The sequence below is a fragment of the Mixophyes fleayi genome, chromosome 2, assembly GCF_038048845.1.
Source record: "Mixophyes fleayi isolate aMixFle1 chromosome 2, aMixFle1.hap1, whole genome shotgun sequence".
Lineage (NCBI taxonomy): Eukaryota > Metazoa > Chordata > Amphibia > Anura > Limnodynastidae > Mixophyes > Mixophyes fleayi.
In genome coordinates, this window is record NC_134403.1 from 215,708,326 (window position 1) to 215,721,616 (window position 13,291).

The following is a 13,291-nucleotide window of genomic DNA, read 5'->3' on the forward strand; positions in this document are numbered from 1 at the left end:
TTTGCTACATATATACACACCATACAGACTGTTTAAAACAATAAGCCACTGTGATGAACTGCAAATTTAATTATTTGTAGACTTTGTAAAATGCAGTTAATTATTATGATAATAATTTCTGTCTCTATTGGGCAATACACTGCCAAAATCTGCCTCAGAAGTTCCCACAAACATTTATTACCTCTTCTATGAAGGAAGCCCATTTTCCCATTTGGCTTTTGGCTGGATCTGGAACGGAAGGCCAGAAGCGATTCTTTATTCTGTCATGACAAAAGAAAGGATGTGAAAAATCAATATGTAGTGACTTTATAAATAACAAAATTAATTCTAAATAGGGAAGTTGGAGAAAACTGTTACAGTATGCCAAGAGCCAGGAGACGTTAGAGGAAATATATAGAAGATGAAAGTCTAGTTGTGTCAGAAAGAAAAGAGGTTTTGTAGGGGATAGATAAATAAAGACATAGTGACCTATTTTTTTTTTTTTAGTGCAGTTGGCCACAGTAGAAATCACTTAGTAAATTTTGTACAACATTTATGCATTAAAACAATGTTTTTACTTAAAGAAGATGATGATAACATGTATCACAGTGGTATAAGTAACAAAGTTATCACCAGGGGTAATCCCTTTGATGAATAGGGAGAAGCCAAATTGAGAAAACTTACATTATCACTTGCAATAGGGCTTTTCATACTCTCATAATTATGCCCCATAGTAATAGTTATGGAGAGCAAATGGACAGATAGGAGGAGTAATGGTGCAAGTAAAAGGTAAGGTATGAGTTAGCAGGATCACTTTTATAGAGTTATAGGGAGTAGTTATATGGAGAGATAGGAGGAGTTATAGGAAGTTATAGGAAGCAAGCTATTGGGAGAGATAGCAGGTTTTCTATGGAGCGGTTATATGGAGAGATAGGAGGAGTCATAGGGAACAGTTATATGGAGACATAGGAGGAGTTATAGTGAAGTAATATGGAGAGTGCAAAGCAACGGGTATGGTGTACGGAACCAGTGTTACAACACCTTAATCTAATCCATACCTGAACTGCACTTTTTAGCCATGTTATTATCAGGAAGTATCAGTGATGGAACTATAACATCTCCTTGGAAAATTACTTAATTTCCACCTCCACAGGGAACACTCAGGATTTGAGTGAATTAAGCTACCATTGTTATTTCTGCTTGCTCCCTATTGTCCACTAGTGAGCCAGGAGCCGGACCAAGCAGGGGTCACCTGAGGGAAGACACCTGGGGAAGTAGGGGAGGGGGCTGGATAGTGTGAGAAGCCCACCAATCGAGACATTTTGCAACTTCCCTGGACAGGCAGTTCCCAAGGTGGGATTATGAGGTGATGAAAGATGCTATCCTTGGAGCTAGACATGTATGTGACTGACTTTGACCAAGAGGTGATGGTCTGCCAGAGATGTGCTGTGGAACCTATCTCACCGGATTTATTTGAACTGATTTCCTCACTTGTTGGACCGGCTATCATTAAGAGGCCCTTGCTGTATTTAATCCTGTTTTGCAGAATAAATCATCCTTCTATTTTTCCTCTAATACCGTGTCTGAGTGATTTGGGAACCACATATCTTCCCATCTGGTGGCAAGCAGTGGGATCACTCAGTGACAAGCACGGAATTGGAAAGGCTCAGCAGAATGGAGGCAGCAACACAAACATAGGGAAACACCAAGAAAGGAATCCTGCAGGAACTTTGTCAGGCAAGAAAAATTGAGCTCAACTCAATGGATACCAGGGGGTCCCTAATCGATAAATTGGCTCAGTGGGACATAGAAACCCCTGGTGAGGAGGAGAAGGATGCGGTTCAGGACCCATCAAGAGAACCCAGTAATGGAGCCAGGGGGATGACATTCCAGGCAGCTGCAATAACCGTCGGCAACACGGAACAGCTGCAGATTTGGTTGGATGTACTTGGTCCAGGAGCTGCTGCATATGAGAGGGCAGCAGTATTAGGAGCAGCGCTGGGTAGACCGGTCATGGTACCTGCAATGGCATCAGCGTCAGTTTTGGAAGGAAGATAGATGTTGCGATTGGGATATCATGATGTACCACGCTTAGTGGAATCAGCCACAGACATTGACACTCACCTTCAGTTATTTGAGTCCATGATGGCAATGCATGATATACCTGTGGTGGAGTAGTCGAAATATTAGATACCTAGTTTGATGGGCTGAGCGCAGTAGGCATACCATGCCCTGAGCCCAGAGCAAGGAAGAGACTACCAGGAGATTAGGAAAGTATTGTTGGCTCGATATGCGGTCACCCCTGAATCCTTCCACACTAAGTTCAGAACAATGGCAATAAGCAGTGACTCTTTTTATACAGAATTTAGCAGTTTATTACAAAGAAACTGTAATCGGTGGCTAGAAGGGAAGCAAGCCACAACCGTAACGGACATTAAAAACATATTTATATTGGAGCAGCTAATGAATAAAATGGCTCCAGAAATTAGAGGTGGGTGGTGGACCGAAATCCCACTACCCCAGAGAAAGCAGCAGCATTAGCCGATAAATTCCTGGAAAACCAGCCCCGATGGAGGGGACCTAGTGGTGGTGAATGGGCGACTATTTGAAGGACCCCACCCGATCAAGATACACCACCGGCTACATCATGCCCCATGTTGCCGCGTACCCCAGCTGCGCACTCTAGTGCGCACAGACCTTATGGTCCAGCAGTATCCGACCCTAGAAGGTGCTACACTTACCAACAACTGGGACACATACAAAGAAATTGCCCACGGGGAGGAAGACTGTTCTCTGGATTGAGACAAGCTGTGCCCTAAAGTTTCAGTGTGCCAAGGAACATCAATTGATGGTGGAGAGTGGTACTATGATTCTGATGCGCCAAAGGCGGAGGAAGTAGTCTATCACGTGGAGATGGTAGCAGCAATCAGGAAGGCTACTTCTGCAAATATGAAAGGACACCTGCAGCCTGTAAAAGTGAATGGCCAGGAACTGCAGGGACTCCGGTACTCGGGGGCTTCTATTACTCTGATATGGCCCAGTTTAGTCCCACCTAATCAATGGCTAAAGAATCGGGAAAACAAAATTTCATTGGCGGGAGGCAAGATTACATTTATCCCCATGGCCAGGGTTAATTTGGATTGGGGCCAGGGTTCGGGGGAGGTGAATTTGGGACTTTCGGATGGATTACCTACCCACGTTATTCTGGGGAATCATCTGACGGGTGGATTGCCCGGTTACATTGTGGGAACTATTACACAGAGTCAAGCACGGGCTTTGGAGACAACTCGCGAGGACCCACCCATACCAGCACTAGAAGTCCCTGTTGAATCAGCTGCCACACCACCTGAACCGCTGTCGGTGAGTAACGCTGTACCAGACTTACCTGACATTGACATGAATCTGGGGGAGGTGGATAGGACTACATTTAGGGAAGCCCAACGGACAGATCCATTTTTACATGGTCTCCGCAGTGCGGCAGCAAAGACAGATTGGGGACCTCAGGAGGATAGGATCATGTGGAAAGAAAGGAGTAGGTAGGAAACAGCTGATTGTTCCCCAGCAGTACCGTCACTTGTTACTATCACTAGCTCATGACATCCCTAGCTGGCCACTTAGGGGTTCGTAAAATCTGTGCCCATTTGCTACGACATTTCTTCTGGCTTGGAGTTAACAAGGAGGTCAAACACTATAGGTCCTCATGTGATGTATGCCAACGCCTTGGGGGACCCTCACGTCAGGTCCTCCTACAGTCCATGCCCATCATAGGTGAGCCGTTTAGAAGGGTAGCCATGGACTTTGTGGGACCTTTTAAGAAACCAAGCCAAACAGGGAAGAAGTACATTGAGACCGTAGTTGACTACTCGACTAGATATCCTGAGGCAGTGGCACTAGCATCCATAGATGCTGAACATATTGCCAGGCTTCCATGTATATCTTTAGCCATGTAGGATTCCCTCAAGAAGTAGTCACCGACCAGGAGAGCAATTTCAAGGTGACTTGCTGTAGACAGTATGGGACAAATTTGGGGTCCATCCCTTTCGCACAACCCCCTACCATCCCCAGACTAATGGTCTTTGCGAGAGATTTAATGGGACCCTTAAGCAGTTGCTGCGGGGATATGCTGAGTCGGAGGGGGGAGACTAGGAGAAGTCATAGCAGCAGATATTATTTGTGTACCACGAAGTGCCGCAGGATTCTACCAGGTTCTCTCCTTTTCAGTTATTACATGCTCGAAGGGTACGAGGACCTCTCGACCTAGTCCGAGAAAGCTAGGAAGGGTCATTCCAGGACCCTCATGACCATCGCTCATGACCATACTTTGGGGGTGCAGGAACGGCAGGGCCATTATTACAACCAGGGGGCTCGAGAAAGGGATTTAGAAGTTGGACAGAAAGTGATGGTTCTAGTACCTGCCAGAACGCATAAGTTACAGGAGACCTGGGCAGGGCCCTATACAGACAGGGCCGGGGAGATTACATTATTGCACTATTATTATTATTATTATCATTTATTTGTTAGGCGTCACAAGGTATCCGCAGCGCCACACACAGTACTAACAGTAGACTGTACAAGGTGAAACCATACAGAACAATGAACAAAAAGTACCAATACTTCAGAAACTCCGGCCAGTCATATGCAGTAAAGACGGAGTGGAAGAACAGGTAACAGTGCACTAGATCAAACTGGGAAGCTGGTGGGTACCTATCACATTAATAGGTTAAAGGAGTACATCACCAAGGAAATAGGGACTGTGGCAATCTGTTGCCCACCCATGGAAGACTCAGAGACTGACTCCATACCCGACATTCTCGCAGTAACCAAAAAGGACCTAGAGGTGGAGGCGGTGTCCATAGGCCAACCATTAACAGGAGCCCAGACTCAACAGATGAAGGGAGTATTGGGGTAGAGCGGCCCCAATTCACCAGCAGGCCTGGGCGCACTCATGTAGTGGCCCATCATGTCGACATCGGGGAGGCTCGGCCTATTCGGCAACCTGCGTATCGAGTGAGTCCCAAGGTGCTTGACATGATCAAAAAACAAAAAAGAGGTTGATGAAATGCTGGCACTGGAGGTCATTATTCCATCCAATAGTCCCTGGGCGGCCAGTGTGGTGTTAGTGCCCAAGAAAGACCGGAGTACGCGCTTCTGCGTGGATTATAGGAAACTGAACAAAGTGACGTGACAAACGCCATGCCCCGGGTAGATGAGTTGTTAGACGGGGGGCGGCTCGCTATGTGTCCCTGCTGGACCTTAGTAAGGCTTACTGACAGATACCCCTTACCAGGGAGGCACAGGAGAGTTTATGCCCCAGTACAGCACCATTGCCAAGCCGCTGACTGATTTGACGACCAAAAAGTACTCCCGACAAATTGACTGAACCCCTGATTGTGAGCAGGCCTTTTCCGAGCTTAAGGATTTCTTGTCCCTGTCCCCAATATTAGTAGCCCCTGACTTCCGACGGCGGTTCATTGTGCAAAAAGATGGCTCGGGCTGTGGAATAGAAGCTGTCTTGAGTCAAATAGGGGAGGATGGTTGTGTACATCCAGTGGCCTATCTCTCCCGGAAACTTATTGAGCGCGAGATAGCATACACCACTATTGAAATGGAGTGCCTGGCCATAGTTTGGGCTCTCAAAAAGTTGCAGCCGTACTTATATGGGCGCGAATTTTCAGTGTTCACAGATCATAATCCCCTTAGTTGGTTACAACACAGGTGACAATGGACGGTTGTTGAGATGGAGCTTGGTCTTACAACTGTATAACTTTTCCATCTCTCACAAAAAGGGTAAAGATCACGGAAAGGCGGATGGCCTGTCCCGTCAGCAGGAACCACACTCCAAGCCTCGTATACGGACTAAAAAGTGGGGAGAGGAATGTAAAGCAACTGGCTTGGAAATTAATCTATTCCATACCTGAACTGCACTTTTTAGCCATGTTGTTATCAGGAAGTATCAGTGATGGAACTATAACATCTCCTTGAAAAATACTTCAGGGGTTAAATTCCACCTCCACAGGGAACACTCAGGAGTTGAGTGAATTAAGCTACCATTGTTATTTCTGTTTGCTCCCTATTATCCACTAGTGAGCAAACAGACAGCCAGGAGCCAGACCCAGCAGGGGTCACCTGGGCTGGATAGTGTTAGAAGCCCACCAATCGAGACCTTTTGCAACTCCGCTAGGCAGGCAGTTCCCAAAGTGGAATTATGAGGTGATGAAAGAGGCTACCTTGGGAGCTGGACATGTATGTGACTGACTTTGGCCAAGAGGTGATGGTCTGCCAGAGATGTGCTGTGGAACCTATCACATTAATTTTTTTCACTTGTTGGACTTGCTATTGTTAAAGGGACTATGCTGTACCTATCCCATTGGATTTATTTGAACTGATTTCCTAACTTGTTGGACCTGCTATTGCTAAGGGGACCATGCTGTACCTATCCCACTGGATTAATTTGAACTGATTTCCTTACTTGTTGGGCCTGCTATCGTTAAGGGGCCATGCTGTATGTAATCCTGCTCTGCAGAATAAATCATCCTTCTATATTTCCTCTAATACCAAGTCTGAGTGATTTGGGAACCACGTATCTTCACAGAGAGATAGGAGGAGTTATATGGGGAAGTTATATGGAGGCTTGGAGAGATAGGAGAAGTTATAGGGAGCAAGTTATAAGGAGAGATAGGAGGCATCATATGGAGCAGTTAAATTGAGAGACAGGAGGATTTATAGAAAGCAATTATATGGATCAAGAAGAGGAGTTATAGGGAGCAGTTATAAGGAGAGACGGGAGGAGTTATATGGAGCAGTAATATGGAGAGATAGGATGTATTATATGTGGAAGTTATATGGAGAGATAGGAGGCTTTATATGAACCAGATATATGGAGAGATATGAGGCTTTAAATGGAGCAATTATATAGAGAGATAGGATGTTTAACAGGTAGCAGTTATATGGAGAGATAGCAGGCTTTATATGGAGTTGTTATATATGGAGAGATAAGAAGCTTCATATGGAGCAGTAAAATAGAGAGACAGGTGGATTTATAGAAAGCAGATGTATGGATTGATAAGAGGAGTTATAGGGAGCGATAGGAGGCTTTAAATGGAGCAGTTATATGGAGAGATAGGAGGAGTTATATGGGGAAGTTATATGGAGACTTGGAGAGATAGGAGGAGTTATAGAGAGCAGTTATAGGGAGAGATAGGAGGCTTTATATAGTGCAGTTATATAGAGAGATAGGAGGCTTTATATGGAGCAGTTATATGGAGAGTAAGGAGGCTTCATATAGATCAGTTAAATGGAGAGACAAATGGATAGAATGGATTGGATTGATAAGAGGAGTTATAGGGAGAGATAGGAGGAGTTATAGGGAGAGATAGGAGGAGTTATATGGAGCAAGTTGTAGGGAGAGACTGAAGGAATAACAGGGAGTAGTTTTATTAAGATACAGAAAAAAATATATAGGTGGTAAAATTGAAAGATAGGAATTGTATGACAAAACTGTTAAAGGTAAAGACAGTTTTTATTATTATTGTGAATTGTAGAGCTGCTGTGTGAGTTACTGGATTTACCTTTCATGTCTCATGATGCAGATCATACACATGACAATGATCATCAGGGAGCAGAACAGAAAGAACACTAGGAGCATCAGACGGATGTCTTCATTATCTAAATAATAAGAGATTCCTGTTGAAACTAAACTTATAATCAATCTAAAATCCATTTGGTTCCTTACCCATAATATAAATATTATATGTTATATAACATTGTCAGATGCTGCTCTCGTGCTTCTGAATGGAATATTGACCCACAAAAAAACCCATTGATTTATGCCATTTATGAATGCCAACCAAAAAGCCCTTGCATTTACAATCAGTTATGCAGTATTTTGTTAGTGAGTGTGTTCCGGACATGCCTGCACATTGGGAAGTCATTAGGTGTATATGTATATGTTGTGCAGTAGGTGCAGTGTCAACCCAATTTTGTAGATGTTTGTGCATCTGATATTTGTGTCAACTGAAAGAAAGTTTTAGTTTATATTTTTTTGTTTTTGTGGCTGTAGAGATTGTCACAAACTGGGCAACATTTAGACCTGGTTGGGTATTGAGATACCAATCTAGAATTTGAACACTAAGCTATGCACAAATCATGACTTGCACTTAACAAATATAGATGCATGACATTTCAAATCAGTATTTGGTTTGCGTTGTTACCCATGTTAAAGGAGTGCTGTGACATGCTTTGAATTGAGTGTAAAAGTGTGTTCATGCAAAATCGAGCAATATTTATGCTTATATGAGTGTGGTTTTACTGGGATATTACTTTAATTCACTGTGGCAGTCAGGGCCGCCATCAGGGGGGTACAGGGGGTACTGATGTATGGGGCCCGGGCTCACCAGGGGGCCCGCTGACCACTGATGAGCTGTTTCATCACTGCTGTGTCCTCCCCAGCGTCCCTGCTGCTGCTGCTGTGAGCCTGGCAGTGTCAGGCAGCTGTGAAACGCGAATTTCATCTCCGATCCACGTTTGACAGCTGCCTGTCACTGCCAGGCTCACAGCAGCAGCAGCAGGGACGCTGGGGAGAACACAGCAGAGATCGCAGGGGAATGTTGGCTCCGCCCATTTGAACATGTGACCAGCCTCCTCTTCCTGTCACATGATGGTGTGACCTCACATCACACAGAGGGGCTGCATCAAGCAACTTCTGTTTCATTCTGGACAGTGTAAGTAATTTTATTTTACTTGTAGGCACTCATCTTAAGCCATTAGTTCACACTATTTATATTTTATATGGGGTTTGTCCTATTATTTTGTCACTTGGTAGTTTCACTTCAATATTAATTTGTAGTGTTAATTTCTATATGTATATTATTCATTCAATATAGGATGTAATATGTCCTTTTGATTTATTGTGTACTAATGGTAGGATTAAGGGTATGGATATTATGATACATTAGGCAGATGTGCTAATGTATCTCTTATTTATTTTCTTCACTAGGGTAATTTTGTTAATAATTAATTTAGTTGTTCACTATAGGGCACTGTATAGCATTAATAGGTTTATTTCATTTTTCTCTTCTATCTACACTTTATATTTATGGAATATTAGGATTTATATAGATTGATATGTCTTTCTAAGGGTAATATATTACTGCTGAAAACGTTTTATAGAAATTATCCATTGACTTCAGGGTGATCAGGTTTGTATTTTTTATTTTTTTATTTTTATTTTTTACTGGATCGCTCACATATGTTCCATTCCTCTAAATGTGAGGACCCTTTAAAGCCTCACACTATAGTTCTAATGCTTTGCAACTTTCCTGTCATTTAATTTTCATTATAATTTCAATGCCTTGATATTTACCTTCTTCTCATTTGCTGGAAATGAAACATTCAGTGTTGAACAGCATTTTCAATTCGTATTTACAAACGTGGTAAGAACGGTTGTCCCCAAGCGTCGCTAGGTATGATGCAAGTAAGGGGGTGGACCTATTTCTATTAATAGCCAATAGAAGGATCGCCTCGGGCTGCCTTGAAAAAGACACTAAAGAAACGCTCGTCGGCGAGACAAGCTCGCCGCCGACTCCGTGCTATATAATTAAACTTTTAGGCAGGGTTTGACTTAAAAACAACAGAATTACCATTGACAGTTACCTTAATTTAAACTAATAACTTCCCCCATCGCTAATTGAATATATCATGTCACAAAAAAGAATTACTAAGGGGACTTGTTTACTTAACAGGAGCCTGGGCTGCGTGCTTTTAGCGGCTATTTGTCGCTATGTTAACAGTCATTAATATTTTTCAGATTCAGCATATTTTTCTCTTTTAATTATTTCGCTAATCTTGTTTTTAATAAATACATTCTTTTGCAATTTGAGTATTATATTAATGCATATCATTAAAGCTTTTTAGTATGTTATATTATATCCAGGACCTTTTGAGTGCCCTATTAGCCGCATTTTCTTTCTTTCTCTAAGATTATTGTAGGATTTCCAACAAGCACAGTGTGGGGAGGATAGAGATAGAGTAAACTAAGTGCAGGTCTGTAAGGAAACACATAATATTATGTACTGTGTCCACCATAACAGAGAAAGTAAAAAAACGAAATACTGTGCATAGAAAACCCTTGTCCACCACACATAGCACCACAGCTCATAGAGAGGGAAACATTTACTGTGGTTGCGGGGAGAGGAGAGGGGGACATTTACTGTGCTTGCGGGGAGAGGAGAGGGGGACATTTACTGTGCTTACGGGGAGAGGAGAGGGGGACATTTACTGTGCTTGTGAGAAGAGGAGAGGGGGACATTTACTGTGCTTGCGGGGAGAGGAGAGGGGGACATTTTTTTGGGGGGAGGGGAACATTTACGGTGATGAGGGAGTGGGGATGAATGTACTGTGTTGAGGGATAGGGGGCGCATGTATGGCGAAGAGGGAGGGGGGCACATGTATGGGGAGGGGGCGCATGTATGGGGAGGGGAGGGGGGGCCCTGCCAGATTAATTAGTACTGGGCCCCACAGTTTCTGATGGCAGCCCTGGTGGCAGTACCCAGACAGGTATTTCTGACATAATATTGTTCCCTTTGTTCCAGGAGCTCTGCCTACTCTACAAACCGACAGTGGACCATTTTGGCACAGTGATGTGCCCACCCTTCCCAGGAAATCTGCCCAATCTCTCCCTCTCATTCCATGGCTTCTGCTCAATCCAGCACCCTGAACTTAAATGGCACAATGCAACTTATTTTCATGCTAACCAGAACAGAGAAGGAAGAGCAAGCCAGCCACTTCCCAGAGAGTCCTTTGCTGGCAAACTTAAAATGAATTGTTTGACTTGGCTACACTACAGGTACTTAAAGAAACCTGTATGGGCTGCAAAATAAAAATAAAGCAAAAAGACTTTGTGTATCCTCATTTAGACTATCTGTCTATGTGTCTATTTCTGTCTCTCTTAATTGTCTCTACATATGTGCTTAGTCTGTCTGTCCTTAACTGTGTGCAACGTCTGCCTTCTCCTGCCTATAATCCTTTCTTTGTGTGAGAGTGTTATTATAGCCCACGCTGACTATCAGCTCTGAGGGACCTACAGGGAGAGGAGACAATGTGCTCTGGGAAGAGCAATATTTTGCCTAATTTTCAAGGGTATAATATTGTGCTTCATGGCAGGTGAGTCTGAAAAAAGTATGCTATCACTGCCTGACTTTATAATCTCCCAATTCCTTATACTATTCCTCTGTATTGTTGAAACGATTTTGCTCACCTAGATTATTGGTATGAATCATTAGAACAGTTCCATTGGCACAGCCTCCTGCAGTTGAGCTGCTTAGAAACACATGATATGTGGTTGAAGGCAGCAGATTTTTCATCTCAAATTTTGTTGATAAACCATCAAGAGTTGAAGCTAAAGAAAGACAACACAAAATTAAGTCAGATACTTATTTTTGCTTAATAAGTGAACAAATGTGATACTTTGCATGTATTTGTATTTATGTTTAGATGCCCTGAGTACAACCATTAAGACAACGCTAGAGTTAATGCTATCACAGGCATTGTGGGTAAATGTAATTGCACACCCAACATGCACATCAAGCCTCAAAAATATTTTCTATTGACTACTTTATAAGCAAAATACTGATGTATAGTTTTTATGACTGACATTACTATACTATATGAAAAGTCATTGACAAAATCTTCTTATTTATAATAATTTCTCAGCCACACGTATGCAATATAAAGGATGGAGCTATTATCTTTTATATGGCTGAAATATTGCATCCTGTTCATTAAAATAGATCTACTTTGCCTTAAGATTGATCTTTTTCTGCATAATTTGGTTTCTAAATTAGAGTGAGCTAACAGGTTCATACATTCAGTAACCAGTAAACATACTCTAAATTATTTACTACCATACTGCACTCTTTTGATGCACCAGAGACTCACATCATAGGCTCCAGCATTTGGTTAAAGTCAGATGAGTTGGCAATCGCAAGATTGAGCTGGTGCAAACACTAACATCAGACTTGACGTTTGCCTGATATGGGTGGTGGATGTTTGTAACTATATGGGTGATAAATATATATTGGAGATCCTGCCCAGCTCATCCTCAGTATTAAGTACAGAGTATGTGTTGCAAGTAGTGCGCCCGTGTAATAAGTACCCATCTTTTTTTTCTGCAGTGCACAATAGCCATGTGCTGAAACTCTTACAATATTCTCTTCCATGTGTGTCAGTCCAGAAAATGGTGTAGCCGGTAATAAACCCATTCTGTCTTTCCAAGGGAATTGGCTTCCAGTGCACTTCGGCCTTTGATTTGCCAACTGTGGATAATTTAAGTTTTGGAGAAAAATCTGGTGCTGTAGAGAGAAAGAGATTACAATTTAAAATGTGCTATTGCTGTGATTCTACATTCTACATTTTTCAAGGGACTAGGAAAAATTGGTGTAAAATTGGGCAAAATATTATCTGTAACATGTATGTTTTGATTTCTCAGATAAAAAAAACACTATGAAAGACACAGGTAGTGACATAGCGCATCAAGATACTGACACACACATATTACACATAAAGTACATATACACAGTGAAAGAAACAAATCTCCAATCTCGCATTTTAAAGTAAAGTTGTAATTTATTAATAGGGCATTGCAGCAGATATCGTGAATTTCTGCTGCTTTGCCTTTTTCTTTGAATTCCAAAGCAGTACGCCTAGATGTCTATTTTGCACTATTTAACAAGTTACGAAAATCAAAGATTTTTGGAGATTTTGCACGATAGCCAACGCTGGCATTAGCCATTGAAGCCTATAGGGAGAGCGTTGCAGTAGAGGGATCTTCGGATCCCTCAGCGCTACTTACCTGCTCTCCCCTCTGGTTACTATCGCAAAGGTGAACACTTTGCGATAGTGACTATAGGAGACAGGTGACAGGTCTTCGCAGGAACAGCAGTTTTTCATGACTGCTGTTCCTAGTGAAGATTTGTAATAAATAGTTGCAATATTTCAATCCTTATCTTTGCAAAAGGGGTTGAAATGGATCGCGTTGCAAATGCGATTAATAATATGCCTCAAAAAGAGATAAAGGGGTATATTTACTAAACTGCGGGTTTGAAAAAGCGGAGATGTTGTCTATAGCAACCAACCAGATTCTAGCTGTCATTTTGTAGAATGCACTAAATAAATGAAAGCTAGAATCTGATTGGTTGCCATAGGCAACATCCCCAACCTTTCCAAACCCGCAGTTTAGTAAATCTAGCCCAAAATGTTTAGTTCTTTCTTCCATCTTTCACTGTTGATTCAGTATAAGAATGCTGGTTTAGCAAAT

At 42.4% G+C, this 13,291-nt stretch overlaps 1 protein-coding gene and 1 long non-coding RNA gene across 3 annotated transcripts in view; one reads left to right on the plus strand and one right to left on the minus strand.

Moving 5' to 3' along the window:
- The window catches only part of CSF3R (colony stimulating factor 3 receptor), a 61,100-nt gene that overhangs the window by 12,161 nt on the left and 35,648 nt on the right, over positions 1–13,291 (minus strand). The window contains exons 12-15 of the mRNA XM_075195443.1: positions 12,180–12,326; positions 11,234–11,374; positions 7,548–7,644; positions 182–260 (exon numbers count right to left, since the gene is read on the minus strand). Of these exons, the coding sequence (XP_075051544.1) occupies positions 182–260; positions 7,548–7,644; positions 11,234–11,374; positions 12,180–12,326 (464 nt within the window). The remainder of the gene's footprint in view (positions 1–181; positions 261–7,547; positions 7,645–11,233; positions 11,375–12,179; positions 12,327–13,291) is intronic.
- Positions 8,591–10,887, plus strand: LOC142138631 (uncharacterized). 2 transcript variants are annotated; one of them, XR_012688068.1, is made up of 3 exons: positions 8,609–8,699; positions 9,116–9,176; positions 10,569–10,887. It is a non-coding gene; the product is annotated as an uncharacterized LOC142138631 (long non-coding RNA). The 2 variants fall into 2 exon arrangements; XR_012688067.1 differs by lacking the exon at positions 9,116–9,176 and having other exon boundaries at positions 8,591–8,699.